This window comes from Callorhinchus milii, unplaced genomic scaffold (assembly GCF_018977255.1).
Source record: "Callorhinchus milii isolate IMCB2004 unplaced genomic scaffold, IMCB_Cmil_1.0 Scaffold1, whole genome shotgun sequence".
In the NCBI taxonomy this organism is placed as follows: Eukaryota; Metazoa; Chordata; class Chondrichthyes; order Chimaeriformes; family Callorhinchidae; genus Callorhinchus; species Callorhinchus milii.
The window spans coordinates 21,035,299-21,054,447 of NW_024704742.1; the positions used below are offsets into that span (position 1 = coordinate 21,035,299).

Genomic DNA, 19,149 nt, shown 5'->3' on the forward strand with positions numbered 1-19,149 from the left:
GCTTCAAAAATTAAAGGCTTGACTTGATTTGTGTTGCTAGTTATGATTCTCATTCTGTAATAATATATAATTTTTAGTATAATGTGACTTGTTACTACCATTCAAGCCTTTCCTGGGTATCATACTATAGTTGTGCTTCATACGAACATTTCTGCAATTGAAAAGTCAGAAACTAACAATAAATACAAATTTAGCACTTTGAATAACTTCCTGATCATCTCTGTGAATGAACTTAATCGAGTGGAATATTGAAAGTCGCTATTTCCAAAAGGTCATTGTTCTTCAAAAGTAATTTTAACGTGAAGTAGGTTTTCAGTACAACTGGGGAAATCAAGCCTCTGCTGTATTCTATGGTCCCTGTGGTACATTGGAAATGCTGGTATCCTTTAAGATTCAATATTACAAGTCATTTTAACCTTTGCTTGATGTTTATTAAGTCTTTGATGGGAAAGGAATATTGCAGGATGCATATGCATTTGTTAGCATTTGTTCACCAGTATATTTATATTATAATAATAACTCTTGCATTTGATAAAGTGCCTTATCAGGTCATTGAGATACTTCAAAGTGTTTCACAGGATTTTACTGTGACGTGTAGTGACTGTATTTCTAAGCAAAAGTGGCAGCCAATTTATGCACAGCCATGAAGTGAGTCACTACTTTTACTTTAGGGATTGTTGGCCAGATGGGTCAATTTATATCACAAATTCCACTCCCTGCCCTCCCTGTTTAAGCACTCTGGGACGCTACTGTGTGTGAAGGGCACTATAGAAATGCAAGTTGTTGTTGTTCACAAAGTCAATGCGATATTAATTGACAAATTGTATTACTGGAAACTAGTAGAGGCCTGAAGTTCCTATTCTAGGGCAGGAATCAGGTGTAGGTGGCATTTGGCAATAATACTCTGAAACTATCAGATCAAGTCTCTCTCCACCCACCTCCGCACATATCGCCAGCTCCAGACAGCAAAATCTAGTTTTCAATTGCCTACAGTTAGCCCATTCAGAGATCATTGCTTTGTGAGGCACCTGGTTTGAGTCAACTCACAGTTAGAGCAGACCAGCAGCATTCACACAGGGCAGCGTAGCGATGAGGAGCGACCACATGGGGAGTCACCCAGCACAAGTGATGAAGGGCTAATGCGACAGCAATATTCTGATGGATCTGCTGCTAGCTAATGGAGATCACTTAATGGTAGCAAGACTTTTAAAGATCTTGGAGAACTAACCGCAGCAGTTGCTCTTTAGAGCAAGAGCATTATACAGTTTATTAGCTGCACGCAACAATAACTGTCTCTGCTCCATATAGAAATTCAGACATGTCTGAGGAAGAGGGAGATCCTGATCAACCCTGCATTATTTGAAGCAATTTAACTTTAACATAAAAGTGACATTATCCACTGAATGACTGAGCACTGTGTCACCCTTTGTATATCCAGAATTTGCATTAGAAACACCTGCATCAAAGTGAACTGCGGTCATTTAAATGAATGGCAACAACCTTTAAATATTAACCAGAAGGAAAAAAAATTTTCATATGCGTATAATATCCATATGTACACATGAATGTTACTGTCATGGAAATTCTCTCAGTTTCCAGAAACGTCATCAAGGCTAGTCTTCTGATAGACAGACCACACGGGATACAGCCTTCAGAATAAGTGGGAAGGAATTATTCTAAAACAAACCAAACAGGTTCACCTGTGGATCGAAAGACATTTTAAAATAGCATTTGATGCTGAATGACACAGAATGCGCACATTAACACCACTGGCTCACATTAGTGGATATAGACCAACCTGCAGACGTCCCCTTCATCAGGCCAATCATCTACAGTTTGAGGTTGGGTAGGGTTATCTCTCCCTTCTTTCTCTGAATTGTAAGTTGCTCTCCCCTCAGGTATAGACAGGGCAGTGCCATTGAAACTTCTCTCACTATATTTTTTTGTCATGACTTCTTCATCTTCTACAAGGGTTGGGGTCTCGGAGTTCTTCCTTGTGAATTTCCCTTTGCTTTTCACCTGTTTCCTTGAAGGTTTTTCTGTGTCAACAGAAGACGTCGAAGAGGACGAACAGCACGTTTTCCTCGTTTATTTTTATGGGAGACCCTTTCTCTTCCTCGGACTGCTACTGGATTCCTATCAACGGGCAGCGAGTGGTTCTCAATTGCATTACAGTCATTTTCAGAATCCACCGACAGCAGGGCTGGAAAAGATGGGACAGGCACCTGGTCCAGATCGTTGTGAGGTTTTTTCCTCCTCCTGCCCTTCCTGAAGGCCCTCATCCTCTCTGAGCTCCTTTTCCTGACTTGAGCCCAGTGATTTTCATCTGAAGATGATTCAGAATCATGCCTGCCAAATCCATTTATTTTTGTACAAAGAGACCTTGACTGCTTGTCTGGCTGCTTGTTGTGATCGTGCGATAGCTCGCATCTTTCACAGAGCTCCCTCTGCTTTCTAATTCTTCTCTTTACTTGTTTCTTACCAGAATCCCTGCTAAGATTGCTCAGGACTGTGACAGGAGTTGAGTATGTGCCGTCAGCTTCACAACAGGTAGTTGATCTGAACGCATGCAGAGATGGAAAGTGGAAAGTAGAGAAGAGAAGGTGATGGGAGAGTATGACAGACATGGCAAAAGAAATGAAAACAAATCAAATTAGTAATCGTATAAACAGCTAGCATAAACCAATGAAGTAGAAAAAACAAACGAATGAAAGGTAAATGAAGACAAGCTGAGACTGAGACTAGAGGTAAACAGACACAAGGAAGCTAAAAACAATTCAAAGTGGTGACTAACCAGGCAATGAGAATTACTACAGGACTATTTCTAACAGGAATCGTTAATAAAGAAACCAGAAGGACATCACGCCAATGTACATCACATCACAGGAACACCATGCCAACACACTGTACTATCAGAACGGAGTTCCCAGTGTGACGTGCGTATGGCCTTCCAGTTATCACAAGGAGTCCCCAGTCGGATTCCTTATTAAAGAACACCATTAGAAATCGCCAGACATTACATCCCAATAGTGATGTAAAAGCCTTGATAAATGAACTCTGCTGTACTTTGTAGGCTGATATACCTGCAAATGTCCTGAGTAGATGGGCTGACAGATGTACGTGACAGGCTCCTGGGAGCGTTCCCTGTTGTAGGGCTACTTGCCTGTAAAAAAGATAGAAAGTCATCAGTATGCATTGCAACCACATCCGCTGGATCAACTTGAACGTCTGTGTTAAGTACTTTGAACCTGTTTGAAAATCAAGAGATGTGTATGACACTTATTCACTCATTTAAAAGAAATCCCCTGGCAGCTCAGTGTTTAAATGATGATTCTCAAAAGGTCATAGGCTAGAACTGCATTTCACTTGAACATAACTGGTTGGTTATTCAGAAATGTTTCTCAGTAGTAACCATTTTGCCCACAAAACACAGTCACTGTACTTAACCAATATATCATGTGAAGTGCTTTGGTACGTCCTTCCCATGTGAAAGGCATTGCACCAAAAATGAGGATTATGATTATTATTATATTTTAGAGGAGGAATATCTGATAATTCCTGACTCTAGCAACTCAAATTGAATGTGAAGACATAGTGTCGTATGTGGAGTGGTCCCTGGGACAGACCTTACTCACCCTTAAAAAATAATCCTTGCATTTGATATGGCGCCTTTCACTTTGGTAGGACATTTCAAGGATTTGCTGTAAAGTGAGCATAAACGAGGGAGAAGGGAGCAGAGAGGGATATCCAGAGAGGGGAATAAGAGGAATGGGGGCTCATGTCGATTATAAACATAGGCAATGAACTAATTTGGCCAAATCGTCTGTTACCCTGCCATATCACTCATTGTAACTCTAGGCGCAGTGGCTGCTGTCCCACAGCAAATTGTTATCTCACAAACTAAATGAAGTGAGGAACCAATTTTATTTGAGGTATCGGAGGCCAACATACTGGGAGAAACTCCCTCCACTTTTCGAATAGTGCCATAGGATCTTTAACAGGCAGGTGGGACCTCCGTTTAATGTCTCATCCAAAGGGCTGCAACTCTGGCAATGCAGCACACCACCAGCACTGGATTGGAGCATCAGTCTAGACTATGTGAGTTCAAAGTCCTGACGTGGGGCTAGAACCCACACCCTTCTGACTCCGCGACGAGACTGCTACCAACTGAACTACACTGACAATTCTAACTTGGAATAAAAGAGATGTGTCTCCTGTTTTGGCTTGTGAGATATAAACAAAATGTAGATTTAGTGAATAAAGCAACTTCTATCTTATTACCTTCTGCTGCCAGTGCTCCAAATGAGGTTCATTCCATTGATCAAAAAGCAACGGTTATTCCAAAACTGAGATCCCGCTGTGAATTTTCTAGGTTTTAATTATTTTGCATAAACAAAAGATTTCAACACCAGCTCTGCCAATGGGGATTTTCAAAACAAGTTGAGATGTTTACCATACATTAATGCACTTAGTTCTCCTCCCATTGCCAGGATTGCTAGCCTGAAGCAAATAGATAAGAGGGCTCAACTGATATATTCAATACTGTAGCTTCTTCTAGGTTTACAGGTCAGGTCTTGGATGGAAAATGAGGAATAAACCTAATAAGTTATACATTTCTGGTGTTCTGCCCCATGAGATTGCTCACAATACTGCCCAATGAATAAGCCGGCAAGTAAGGGAAAGCTTGTGCATAAGACTCTAAAAATGCAAATCGCTTCTGTTTTGAAAAGAATATTGGAAGAAATTTATGATAATAATATTTAGAAAATAATATCTTTTTGAATTGCATAATAAAGAATGGATGAGTTACTGCCTAGCACAGAATTAACAAGGGTTGGGGGGGGGAATAAACATCTCTTATGCCCTCCCCTGGCTAATAATTAACTTGCCAAATCAAGAGAATAACTTCCAATTCATTCTGTTACTATGATAACTAGTCAGAATGCCCCTCTCCCCCCACTCCAAACAAAACAAGACACTCTGGAGTGAAATGCATATTAAAACATCATCTGCATTCAGAAATATTTTGCGGATTCCAACTTGGCTGTTAGCATTCATTTGATAGCATTCTCTCCTGTGAATCAGAAAGCTGTGGGTCCAAACCCCACAACGGGACTTTGAATTCACAGTTTAGACTGACTCGCCAGTGTAATGCTGGGGTGTGTCGCCCTATAGATAAAGCGAAGGCTCATCTGCCTGTTCAGGAGGATGTTAAAGATCTTATGGCACTATTCAAAAAGAGAATGGAGTTTCCCCAAGTGTCCTACAAATATACAGTCATTATATTTACACGTAATATCCTATGAATCACTTTGAGATGTCTGAATGACATGGTAAAGCACTATATCAAATGCAAGGATTGACATGGACAATACAAACAGTAGTTTTAAGACATAAAAGACATCCTTCTTGAGTATCTCTTTACAAGGAATAAAATATGGAAGTGACATCCATAACACTGAGATCAGTTCAGGTATCTCTCCCTAAAACCCAATCTATAAAAGTACAAAATCGGAATATTCGGACTCTGCAAAGACCTTTTTCAGGACTACTGGTGACAGTAAATGCAGATGTCTTGGAATCCGTGCATTTTGAATCTAAGGGACTGATTGTTCCCATTGATTGCGATTGGGAGTGGAAGAACAATAGAAGTACGGAAAGCTATAGTAGAGAAGTCATTTGGCACCTTGCTGTTGTGCTGGCTCTTTGAAAGAACAATCCATTCAGTCTTATTTACTGGCCTTGTCCCCATACTCCTGAAATCACTCCTTTTTAGATACCTATCTAGCTCCCTCTTGAAAGCAACTATGAATCCTACATCAACCACTATATTTGGCAGGGCATTCCACATCCTAACAACTGCCCTCTGAACACCCTGAATGTGCAAAATGCATTAATATTAAGAGGAACTCCTGCACCTTACAAATACCACTTGACATTTATAGAGCTTGTAAAAAGCAAACAAAATTTTATATAACATGTTGATGTTTATGGAAAGATTATGAGTGTCTCTCCAAGGAGAGAGTGCACACTACATGACCGACAAAGGTAAATTTTCATGCATTTGTGGAAGTGTTGGTTTGGTTTAGATTCTCTTTAGCATGGCGATAGGTTTTCAGAACCTGGCTGATAAAACAAAGCACATTGGAGAGGATCCTTTCCTTTGTTCATTGGAATAGTGCTCATAGCAGTTTGCATTATTCTGATAGTGAGTAAGTTTTGCCAGCAACTTGTAAATTCTAACAAGAACTGACATAGAATAAGGCAACATTTAAACAAAAGCCTTCAATGTATCCAACTAGGCCTGAGGTACCACAATTGATTGAGTGAATACTTTTTCTGGACTGGTTTAATATGCAAAGTAATCTGGTGGTTCTTAGCATTTCATTCTTGTAACACAACAACGACACCAACTTATACAGCACCTCTCACCTAAAAAATAACTCGCAAAGCCCTTTATATATTAAAATAAATTAGAAAAGAAATAAGTGTTGTCATTAGACAAACGTGTGAGCCAGCCTGCGTCAGCGATAAGGTGAGTTGACAATTCTTTCAAACTTGTGGGGTTCTCAAAATTGGTTAAATTTAGATGAAGAGGAAATATAAGCCAGGACAAGTGGGAGAAAAAGGCCAAGGTTTTTGGTGAGCTAGTGGTGAGGATGTTAATTCACATCCAACTGGATCACAAGACAGATAAAACCCAATTTAACGAATCCATCAAAAAAAAATCTGGAAATGAATATATAGTAAACACACTTCCATCAGTTCTTCCAAATACAATGCATTCCCCCTGCATATGGAGAACCTGGACTTTGTTTCTTTCCTGGTAACAGTGTGTAACTAAGAGATTAATAGTTATCCCCACCAATTACTTGTTGTATTGCATTTTTTACAAGGTCATGTGCCACATTACCCAACTCTCTTTGAAAAGCACAAACTAACACACAGATCTGAAGTTCACAGAGTAAAGAAAGATAAGCAAGATGTAAAAATAAAAATAACATCAGAAACAATGTAATGGGGGGCTAAATTGTTGGGACTCATCATGGGAGTCCTTAATATAGAGGATATAGTTTTCAAGTTCAGTCACGGGAATTTCACAATTACATCCAGGCAAGTGGAAGCTTTTTCAACTATTCTAATTCAGCAGCTTCAACGTGTCGAGGTCCATCCTCCCATCCAATTGTCCATTTAATTTATTTTTGCCCACTTGGGAGAGCAAAACTCAAGTCAATTCACCACAAGAGGGCAGCATTTTGCTGGCTTCTTTTTACTCATAAACAGGATCTGGATTTCCCAGCCTTGTTCACAAATTGGATAAAGTACCCACTACCTCCCATTGTTCAGAGTTTATTTTGCATGGGAAAAAGCCTGTCTGCCACACCACAGTTTCACTTCATGGCTGTGCAACATTACTGTAAGTAAATTAGCAGCTGCGTTCTCCAACACACAGTCACAACGCTTTACCATAAATCCTGCAAAGTGCTTTGAGGCACTTCATTGATGTGTTAAGGGGCTATATCAATTGCAAGGAATATTATTATTCGTAGCAATGTTAATTGGTATAAATACTATTTTTCAGGTATATTGCATGGCTCCATCTAAATTAACAGATTACTCTTATTTAAAGGTGTAATAATAATAAATAATGGTAATCCTTGCATTTGATATAGCGCTTTCCATGTCTTCTAGATGTCTCAAAATGCTTCACACAATATACTGTAAAGTGAATTAACTGTATATTTGTGGGCAAAACGTGGCAATTGCGCACAGCAGTGTCCCACAAACAGTCGTGGATTGAAGTGACCAATTTATTATTGGTTTTTTTTCTTGAGGGATTATTATCAGGTGTGTGGAGAAAGGAAACTTGCCTAAAGGTTTCGACCTGCCGGGGATCAAACCCAGGTCTCTTGCTTGTGAGGCAAGTGCTCTAACCACTGAGCTACAGGTCTCCAAATAAATAATTTAAAAGAGAATTGTATACTTGAGAAAAATACTGTCTGCCAAGCTTTCTCACTGCTTGTCTAGCTAGGACCACCCTACCTGTGAGAGGTTTAGTTGCAAGGTTACCGAGATCGCCACAAAGGGCTGGTTCGAAAAAATAGCACTGAAAGGATATGGTGAAAGAGCAAGGAATGAAACTAGAGTAGATAGTGCTAGTTAGAGAAATAAGCACCAACACAGGCGCAAAGGGCTGCACGACCTCCTGTGCAATAAATACGAACACCTAAATAAACTGTTTACTGTATGTATACAACATTATTGTTCTGCTTTTACTGCTACACCTTGCTGTGTTTTACTCAGATATGTTAATACCACATCAGCAGGATTCAGTTGCTAAATTGGCACTTTCTTAATGTGTTGTTGAAGGCTTGCCCATTGATTTTCATGGTTTAATGAACTCAATCATCGCTGTTTTCCTGCATGCACATAACTAAAGTACTGTATATAAGCTATTTTAAGTGTTATGAAGCTTTATTGCTGCAGGCATATTGCGGGCATAAGGCTTCTTGGAGTAATTGGAATTTGTTTTCATTGTTTCACTTTTCATTTTGTAATTGGAGAAAAGTATTTCAGGACTTATCTTATTATTGGAGCCATAATGTTTAACAGCATTTAATTGACGACTAAGGACATCATGTGGTAGATTAATAAGGATCTATTACCTATTTTACATAATATGCAGGAAAAGTAGAACTTTTTCTGTGCTTCAGAATCCTGCTTTATAAGATTACACTGGACTCTCTCTCATTGAACCAGTTGATCATATCAGTTTATACTAAGTCACTGAGGGATTACTGGGGTAAAATTTCATGAGGGTCTAGACTTGCTCTATGAACATTTTAAAATATTCAAAATTTTGCAAATTGTTTAATACAGCCTTAAAAGAACTTAAACTGTTAAGGCTGTATTCTTAAATACAGATCTTAACATTAAGGTTGTATTTAAGAACTTGAAAAAATTCCAATTGCTCTGAATGCTATGTTAACACAGTAAATTTAGACCCAGGTGAAATTTCTACCCTGAAATAGTATTTTCGTATTTCAATAAACACAAGATTACAATTGCTTATTTTGAGGACAAAAGTGACTGTAACTTTTACAACTGCTAGATTTCCTTCTAAGTCCACTCATTGATGGCTCAGCTTGCTTGATGAAGGTTATTTGCTTTGGTCACACTCATAAAACACATTAATATTCTTGACTTCCAGGAAATCTTCCACTTCAAAAACACATTAATATAACACAAAGCTGCAAGACATTAGTCTTATGGTGTCGGACCCACTTTACACCTATAAATTGGCATATACCAATATGATTGCTTTTTGTGAAACATTTGACACCTCAAACCTATTGCTATTAGAGGTTATTTAGTGGCCATTGCAATAACACTGCAGCTGAACAGGTTGCCCATCTCTTTCCAAAAACATAAAACATAAAGTTGAAATCTTAAGATTAAAGATAAGCAGAATGGTAAAAAATTCTGAAATTGGAAGTTGGTTCTTTCTAAGCACTGTGAAAAACTGGCTTCCAAATTAATATCCTTGAATCCAGAATCAAGGGAATCCGCTCCGCAGTCACTCCCCCTCCAACTTACACCCACCCCCACCCCTTCCCTCCCACACTCCGACTCCTACCCATCCTCCCCTACACACCTTCGACCCCATTTCACCACCCTCTGTCACCAAACTCATCCTGTCGCTGAAACCCACCACCTGCTCCCTTGACCCCATCCCCACTCCACTCCTTATCTCTCACCTCCACCTCCTTGCCCCACTTCTCACAGACATCATCAACCTGTCCCTCTTCTCTGGCTCTGTTCCCATTCCCCTAAAAACTGCCATCATCACTCCCACTTTGAAAAAACCCTCCCTTGATGCGTCGCAGCTATCAAGCTACCGGCCCATCTCCAACCTCCCCTTCCTGTCCAAGGTCCTTGAAAGAGTTGTCGCCTCCCAGCTGCGCTCTTTCCTCTCCACCCATGCATTATTCGAACCCCTTCAGTCGGGTTTCCTGTGCCCATAGCACAGAAACCGCCCTGGTCAAGGTCACCAATGACATCTTGACCATCTGCGACCAGGGCTCCCTCTGCCTTTTTGTCCTCCTCGACCTATCAGCCGCATTCGATACGGTCGACCATGCTATCCTCCTCCACCACTTGTCCTTCCACCTCAACCTTCAAGGCCCTGTCCTTGAGTGGTTCAGGTTGTATCTCTCCCACTGTCTTCATTTTGTTTCCACAAATGGCTTTTCCTCCAGCCCCCGCACTGTCTCGTGCGGTGTCCCTCAGGGCTCTGTCCTCGGTCCCCTCCTCTTCACCCTCTATATGCTCCCCCTCGGTGACATCATCCGCAGACATGGGGTTAACTTCCACATGTATGCGGATGACACCCAACTCTACCTTTCCTCCTCTACCCTCAACTCCATGACCACCGATGTCCTGACAGCTGCCTGTCCGACATCGAGTCCTGGACGAGAGACAACTTTCTTCAGCTCAACGTGCGCAAAACTGAGGGCCTCCTGATTGGCTCACGTCAGCGCCTCCGCACCTCAGGCGCTGACAGCATCAGCATCCAAGGCTGCACTCTCCACCTCTCAAAGCCAGTCAGGAACCTTGGCGTTCTGTTCGACCCTGACATCCGCGCCACAACTGGCACTGCCTTCCATCACCTCCAAAACATCGTCAGACTACGGCACTACCTCATCCCTCACGCTGCTGAAACTCTGGTCCACGTCTTTATCATCTCAAGGCTGGACTATGGGAACTCTCTCCTCGCCGGCCTTCCCGGCACCTCCCTCCACAAGCTGCAGGTCATTCAGAACTCTGCAGCTCGTGTACTGTCCCGCACCAGGCTTCGGGACCACATCACTCCCACCCTCGCTCGCCTCCACTGGCTCCCCATCCCCCAGAGGATCGAATTCAAGATCCTCATCCTCACCTACAAGGCCATTCACGGCCTCACTCCCTCCTACCTCTCTGACCTACTATCCCCCTACCTACCTGCCCGTACCCTCCGTTCCTCTGGCTCCGGTCTGCTCCACATCCCCCGCCCCAACCGCCCTACCATCGGTGGTCGGGCCTTCAGCCTCTCAGCCCCGAGGCTCTGGAACTCCATCCCCCAGTGCCTTCGCCGCCTCCTCCCTTTCCTCCTTCAAGGCCGGTCTCAAGACCTTTCTCTTCGACCGTGCCTTCAGCTCCCCTCTCGACTCTCTATCTCCTCCTCACCTCCTCTCTTCCCTCCCCTCACCCTAACAATTTCCCCCCTCCTCGCTCCTTCCCTTTCCTCCCCTCACCCTAACCATTTCCCCCCTGTTCGGGTCCTGACCCAACTGTCCAGCTCCTTGGGACGTCCTCCCGACGTGAAAGGTGCTCTATAAATTACATTTTGTTGTTGTCTTGTTGATTGAGTGACCAATTTATTATTTTTTTGAAGGAAGTATTACCTCTGGAAAAGCAATCTGCCAATCGACTAACAACTAGGTTCCTTACTTACTGCTAGGTAAACAAAGGCATGTGGAGTAAGGAAACTTGCTCTCCGTGAATCAAACCCAGGTCTGTCGCCTGTGAGGCGAGTGCTCTAACCACTGAGCTACACGACTCCATAAGGTTGTAGGTGCAGGTTGGCAAAAGCCAAGGCTTTGGGACCCCACACTGCACCTTGAGTTATTGTGGAGGGTTACTCAGAGAGTTCCTGGGATGTGGGATGCCCTGAGCAGCAAGGTGTTAGAGGTAGAGTCCATTCTGAATTTCAAGAGGGAAGTAAGACAGGTACATGAAAGATAGAAGCTTGAAGTTGTATGGGGACATGGCAGGGCAGTGGGATTGAATGATCACCTTCCTCTGAGAACCAGGTAGATTCAATCAGTGGAATAGCCTTCTTCGTGCTGTAAATTTCTATGATTCTATGATAACATAAATTTTTGCATGTGTTTATACGAAAACAATTAAAAGTGGCCAGGATATAAATTGTATCTCTAAGTTCTTGCAGATCCTAAGGGTGGAAAGTGAATTCTTTAATCGCTCAGTGTATAAAAGAGAAAGACACTCTGTCAATTTTACTAATCAGCTTGTGATGGATGTGTAACAATCTGGGGTCCAAAACCACTAACACAGCAGGCCTTCTGCTGGACTGAAAAAAACCACAAGACAAAACCCTTGGCTTTGTGCTATGTTAAAAGCAACAAAAAGATTCAGCAGCTGTGTATTCAAGCAAAACTACCCTCAATCTGCAAGTATCGAACTGATTTCAAACCTACAAACTGAATGAATTGACCTTTTTTGGGGGTATTTCAAGTTAGATAATCTAAGGTTCGGATTGGATATTAAATTGCAGTGGATATTGCAGTCCAGAGGTTCTTTTTATATCTAAGTCAGCATTATTTTTGTACCTTTAAATTCATATGATTATAGCAGTTTGTGACCAGCAGTCTGAGACACTAGCCTGTTCGTATTTCTGATAACTCACCCTAATTAAATACACAATAACTACATTTTACACAAATCCTGTTAAGTGCTTTGGAATATTTTGACAGCGGGGTAAAGCACTATACTAAAAGCAAGGATTATTTTATTAACTGATTATTCTGAATTAAATCTTGGTAGCATAGTAGATCTCAATATTTCTGTATTCCCAAATGTCAAAGGGAGAGTGGTACAGAGGTAAGTGGAATCAAGTTTTTGGCTTTGAAAATGCCTGAAACCTTAGGTTTATGACACTCGTCTCAAAATTAAAAAATCAGGCAGAATTTTTAAAAACATTTTAAATTCAGTTTTAATTTTAACAGAAGGAAGCAAATCATCTTCCAAATGCACAATCATTTCAAGAATTTCCCAAAATTCTAAACAATTTTAAAATAATAGTTTTAAGGGAATAAAATGAGACATTTAAGGCCCCAGCATTTTTACAAAGCTTAGTTCCAAAGACTCAAATATAATTTCTTGCTCTGCAAGGTCCAGGTAACCTTTTAGTTTTTAACTTCTTTTTATTTCAGTCATCTGGGTGCTTATCTTGAGCTGTGTAATTTCCCATTATATGTGCACACTGTTAATGGTTATTCAATTTCCTGGTCAGCAGAGATTAATGCATTATATGCTCATCACTAAATAACAGTGGAAATTAGCAACATAGGAACAAATAATATCCTATTACTCTGACTCAGACAACATATTTATGACACCTGTTATCAACTAATTGTTAATTGAACAGTTTATTTTTTCATCCTATTTCTAATGCTCTATGAGCAACAGAAGAATACATTTCTTGCTCTGGTCGAGGAGCATGTAGGGTTCGATTAAATTCGTGTCCCTGAGTTGAAGTATGAATTGAAAAATTTCCTTTTAAGTAGTAAAATTTAATGAAAGATTAGCAAGATTATACATATCAAAATTAACGCTTACGAAGGGTTAGTAAAGTTCACTGCAATGAGTTGATCGGATCAATACTTGTTAACGTGTGTCAATCCATGTTGATTGCAGTATATCTCTCTTTCTTTGAGATTGACTGCACTTGGTTTCTTCGATTACAAACTCAGGTCTTCTTCAAACTCTTCTCCGAACACAGTTCTTCCCATTTCATTGAGAATTTCAACTGATACCAGGATTGTTGTTTTGTGTGCATTGATCATATTGACAGTTGTCTTGATCTTTGTCTTCTTTCTTTAAAATATTGGTTACGGATAGCTAGTGTTATGGGTAGCTAGTCCATTCCTAAATCTCTCTCTTCTCCAAACTAGCTCTTCTGCCTTCGTTGAGAATTATCCTTACATTTATACCTTGTAAAAATGTACACATCGACCTTGTCAAGTTATTTGGATTTAGCTTTACTAAAAATGTTTTTTTATCAATCTCATCCTATCACTAATATCCGTAGTTGTCAACATCTTTTCGCCTTGATCAAAATTCCAATAGCTTGTTTCAAACAAGTCTTAGTACCACAGATTGAAGTTATTTTATGTCCATTGAAGTTAATAACAATATCTGCCCACCGAGAACGATGATGTTGAAGAAACTTTGTTCTGTAAACATTCTTCCACTCCTTTTCCATTGTCCTTGGCCTTCATGCATTTGTCACATAGTTAGCTTTTATGTAGTAAACAAGTCCATTAAGTCTGCGATTTTCTTTGGTCAATTTAAGACAACTCAGAATTCTGGGATTGCTTACAGGCATCTCCAGTAACATGGAGCAGATAAGAAAAATAATCTGATGTAAGTGCATTTCCTGTCAGGAGGATATCACAAAGCACTTCATATAATTTTACAGTAAATTGAAGTCACTGAGTATTTTGCAGGCAAATGGGCAGCCAATGTCCCACAAATAACTATGAAGTGAATGATCAATTTTATCATGAGGAATGTTGGCTAGGAAACTGAGAGGAACTCCCTTCTCTTTTCAAATCATGCCATAGGATCTTTAAAGTCCACCTGAACAGACAAACTGGAACCTGGTTTAATGTCTTATTCATAGGATGGCTTCTCCTACAATGCAGCACAACCCCAGCATTCTATTGTGAGTGCCAGTCTAGATTGTGCATTCATAGCCTCCATGTGTGGGCTGAACTTAAAACCTTCTGACTCAGAGGTGAGATAGCTACCAATTGAGCCAGGCTGACACCCAAATAATCTAACATAACATGCACAAATTTGCACTTTTTGTTAATGGGATTTCTTAATGAGGAATCAAAGTTGTATAAATATAAATATAAAGCTGCTTACACAGCTGGAAGTACGGATTGTGAGCGAAGAGAACTCCACTCCAGCACCATTTACTTGGAGACAGTGGAAGCAGAAAGTGTTGATTCTTTCAAAAGCAAATTCGATTTCTTTCAGGAAATAATATTTTGGGATACAGTATATCGGTCATTCAGGGCATGAGACGTGCATACGGCTGCCAGGATGTTGGAAGGTGAACTGAATTCCTGTGTTCCTAATTTGACAAACTTTTTTTTCCATGAATACAATGCCTCTTTTAAGTCAGGAATGCATAGTATACAAATTTTTATTGTGCAACGTTGAGAGTAAAGGGACAGGACTATTAAGGTTGTTGCAAAATCCATTAAATGGAAATATCCATTCTCATGAAGTGACGTGACATATGGAATGGGGTCGAGCATGTGTGGAAGCCATTAGTCCTATAGCAGCACTGCAAACAGTGGGGAGGAGGTAGATCAACTGACAGTGAGTTTGCAGCTCCCAAGGATGATTGAGGTGAGCTCTGCCTGGTAGTTGCTGTTGCAAAGTGGGCGGTTTCCTGGGCGAACTCATAGAAATGCAATTAGTGCTGCGGCAGATGTTATGGTTGAAATATTATTGCTAAAAATCTCAAGACAAAAGTGTTGAACAGTGTGCTGTCATTCATTATAGATCACAGTGATCTAAGCTACATGCGAACTTGTAGCATGTATCTACCTCTGTCTCTCTGCACAGTTCAGTCCGCACATTAGGTGGTACAGTATTAATTATTAAGACCAACACACACTGCAGTTCTCTACATGGTGCAGTATCACTGGGTTTCTGTTTTAGGTATTTACACTGTCGGGCATGAAATACCTTGATTAATCTCTCGCTTTAAATCTGTCATCTAGAAATGGCAGTTTTTTTATACTAAGTGACTTTGTACTATTAAAGGCAGTAATTTAAATATTCCCACAAGGCTACTTCCCACTAGCATTGTAACATGCTGTAAGGGTCATGTTCAACTCTCTTCCCTTGACTTTGAGCCAACATTTCCATTTGCAGCTTCCCATGTGGCAATGTGACTAGTTCTACATACGCACTTCAATGCTTCCAGTAAACGATCTTACTGTGTTGCAACATTTAACTGAACATGCTGGAGAAATGCTCAATACTCCATCAAAAAAAACCCTGTAAGGCTCGCAAAGATCACTATGCTGCTTGTAACAAGGCATAGAGCACATGAAATAAACTCTCAAAGGAACCAACTCTGAAAACAGTGAAAGGTGAAATAGTGGAATCTAAAAAGTGCTCTAGTGGCTTTAGGTATTGCTCACAGGCAATGCAATGCCTGCAATGTAAATGATGTTTTACAGGAGTCCTTTATCTCAGTGGTTAGAGCACTCGCCTCGCAGGTTCGATTCTCAGCAGGGTGAAATGTTGGCCAAGTTTCCTTACTCCGCACGTTTCTGTTTAGCTAACAGGTAGTAGAAACTCAGTTGTTAGTCGATTGGTGGATCACTTTTCCGGGGGTAATAATTCCCTCAAAAAAAATTGGTCTCTCATAGCACAACTGTTTGTGGGACACTGCTGTGCGCAATTGACTGCTGTGTTTCGGCCATAAAATATACAGTCAATTCACTTTACAGTATATTCTGTGAAGCTCTTTGAGACGTCGCGAAGATGTGATAAGGTGCTACATCAAATGCAAGGATTATTACTTTCTTCAGGCTCTCTCCTCTGTACAACACAAATAGTTGTAAGACTTTAGCTCCATTGAAAACACATGTCTTTGTTAAAGTCTCACATGTCCATTTGGTGTACACTTGATTCCATGGGGAAAACACAGCGGTTGTACAATATTGACACCAATAGAGCACCAACAAGTACCAAATATATCCATAAGTGGAACCAATTCTATTTTGTCACATCTGTTCTTTGCCAAATAGCTAACAGCCATGATGTATCTTCATTTCCTTTCATTTGCCTGTCAATAAAAAAACAATTCTAATGTAATACCTCTAAACAGGAAATGGGATTTGACCAAATAATTGTTAAAAGGCTTGTTTAGGAATTTCAAGAAAATGAGTGTGAGATTCGGGTTTCATTTTCCACTTGTCAGAAAATGATCAAAAGCTAATACAGTAGAAACCCAGTTTGCAGTCACCTCGGTAATCCACCCACCTCACAATTGTGGGCACATTTTCACAGTCTCTTTCATTCTCCATGTTAAAAGTTAGTCTGCCTGCTTCAGTAAACAGGGCACCTCACTATTCAGAACAACGGTCATCGATTGCGACCGCTACAAGCACCCTCCTCCGGTACAAACACCCTCCTCCGCTACTAACCTGTACACAGTGCGCTAGGCCTTGAGCTTCTCATGCTGTTTCCTCAATGCTGCTATAGTGGACGGAGTGGGCTCAGTCACACATGCGCGGTGCAGGGAGTGTTGGGATCGCGGAAGCCATGCAAGCGGGAATTCGACTTTGTCCGGCTCCTGCAGTCTATCCTGATCTCTTGTGCCCAATGCTTGGACAGTGCTGCAAACATGCCACCAAGGAAGGAGTTGTCCTTATGTGAGAGAGTGGACTTAATCGAAACCAGTCAGGGCAACAGTCATAGACAGTTAGCTGTGATCTATAGCACTTGCAGAACACAAGTTGGATGCATTCTCAAAAGGTAGGCTGAATACATGACAGCTTTTGTTTTAAATGTGACAATGCCTTTACTTTAATGAGATTGCAAAGTATGGTTGTTGAATGTTCATCACTCTTGCTCATTACCAATGCCCTTAACATAATCTCAGTGACCTGAATCACCCGACCTGTTTCAGTAATCAGGTCCCCATCACTAAGTTAGGTCACTTTTGCCCAGTTCCTTGAGTGACCCGATTAGTGAGGTTCCACTGTAATCCTTGCTTCTGACATGTCATCTTTTCACATCTGAAGGACACCTCAAACGTTTCACAGGTTTATTGTAAAGTGCAGTTTGTGCATTTTGGAGGTGAATGTGGCAGCCAATTTTCCCACAGCAATGTTCCACAAACAGCTATTAAAGTGAATGATCAATTTTGTCTGGGAGATTGTTGGCCAGCATACTGAGAAAAAAAACCTTCTCTTTTTGAATAATGCCATGGGATCATTAATATCCACCTGAACAACTAAGAGGGGACTTTGGTTTAATGTCTCATTCAAAGGACTTCCAATTATGTTTGTAACACTCCCACCCAATACTGTATTGGAAAGTCAGCCTAGACTATGTGAGTTCAAAATCCCAACCTGGGGCTTGAACCCATAACCCTCTGACTCAGGCAAAGTTCTACCAATTAAGCTAGCTGACACCTAGTGTCAACTTGGTGATCTATAAGTGGATTTTCCCATTCTAAACATATCCTGCCAAGTCCTGTAAATTTCCTGTTAGTGAGAAAAATAGTCCTTTGTTTTATAATCTTGGATTCATTCTAAAATTCAATCTTCTTCTCTCAAGGGGACATGAGACAGAATAATAACTTTTCGTCTGAAAAAAATCACGTCAGAGGAATTCAAGTGTGAAAATTATATTCTCTGAATGTATGCTTATTGCGATAATGGGGAGAAATGGGAGAAGGGCATCAAAAGAAGTTTTAGTCTTTAGTAATAATAATAATCTGGGAGTGGTGGTTCAGGTAGAATCCATGTTGGCTTTCAAAAGGGATGTAGTTAAACACATTAAAAGGAATCAGCTACAGGGGAAAATGCAAGAAAATGGGACTGAAAGGATTCATCTTAAAGGAGCCAACATAGACATCATGGTTGAATTGCCTTCTTCTGCTCTGTAAATTTATATGGTTCAATAGTCCTTGCATTGGATATATCAGAGGATATCTCAAAGCACTTTACAAGATGTACTTTAAGTGGAGTGAATGGGTGTTTTGTGGACAAAGATGCAAACTCAAAGGCAGCTGGCTTGGAAGCTTCCCTCCAACTGGGAGGTTTTCTTTATTGTTCAATATAGGATTTATCTCTCACTCCAATTCACCCAAGTTTGGAATGGTTGGCCTAGAATGTTTGGCTTGCAACGCTTTCCACCTAAAAGTAGTATTCTAGAGCAAAAACAGGTATTTCAGTTTAATAGTACTTAGTGATCAGAAGCTATTGCAGAAAAATGTATTAATTATATGGGGGAAGTACATCATACTGACTTATCGAAACTGCTCTGACGCATTCGACTGGGGCAGAGTTCTGGAGCAGAACCCAGGTCGAAAGGAATTCTAACGTGATTCTTTAATAAGGATTCCTGTTAGAAATACCATCTTTGAACGAGTTTCAGTTTGTTGCCGACTAATTTTTGCACTTACCCTATTGATAATGGTATTGATTGATACTAGGTTATGGTTCCATTGACACTCACAGCTCTTCTATACCTCACCCACATGGCCATTCATCATGTGTCTATTTAAGCACGTTGCCATCCCTGTTGAGCCCAATCCTGCTCTCATTG

At 40.7% G+C, this 19,149-nt stretch overlaps 1 protein-coding gene and 1 non-coding gene across 2 annotated transcripts in view; both read right to left on the reverse strand.

The window, feature by feature from the left end:
* marchf1 (E3 ubiquitin-protein ligase MARCHF1) overlaps positions 1 to 19,149 on the reverse strand; it is a 97,789-nt gene that overhangs the window by 15,919 nt on the left and 62,721 nt on the right. Inside the window, exon 3 of the mRNA XM_007899178.2 lies at positions 3,084 to 3,163. Within this exon, the coding sequence (XP_007897369.1) occupies positions 3,084 to 3,163 (80 nt within the window). The remainder of the gene's footprint in view (positions 1 to 3,083; positions 3,164 to 19,149) is intronic.
* On the reverse strand, positions 7,881 to 7,952 carry trnav-cac. The gene has a single exon. It is a non-coding gene; the product is annotated as a tRNA-Val (tRNA).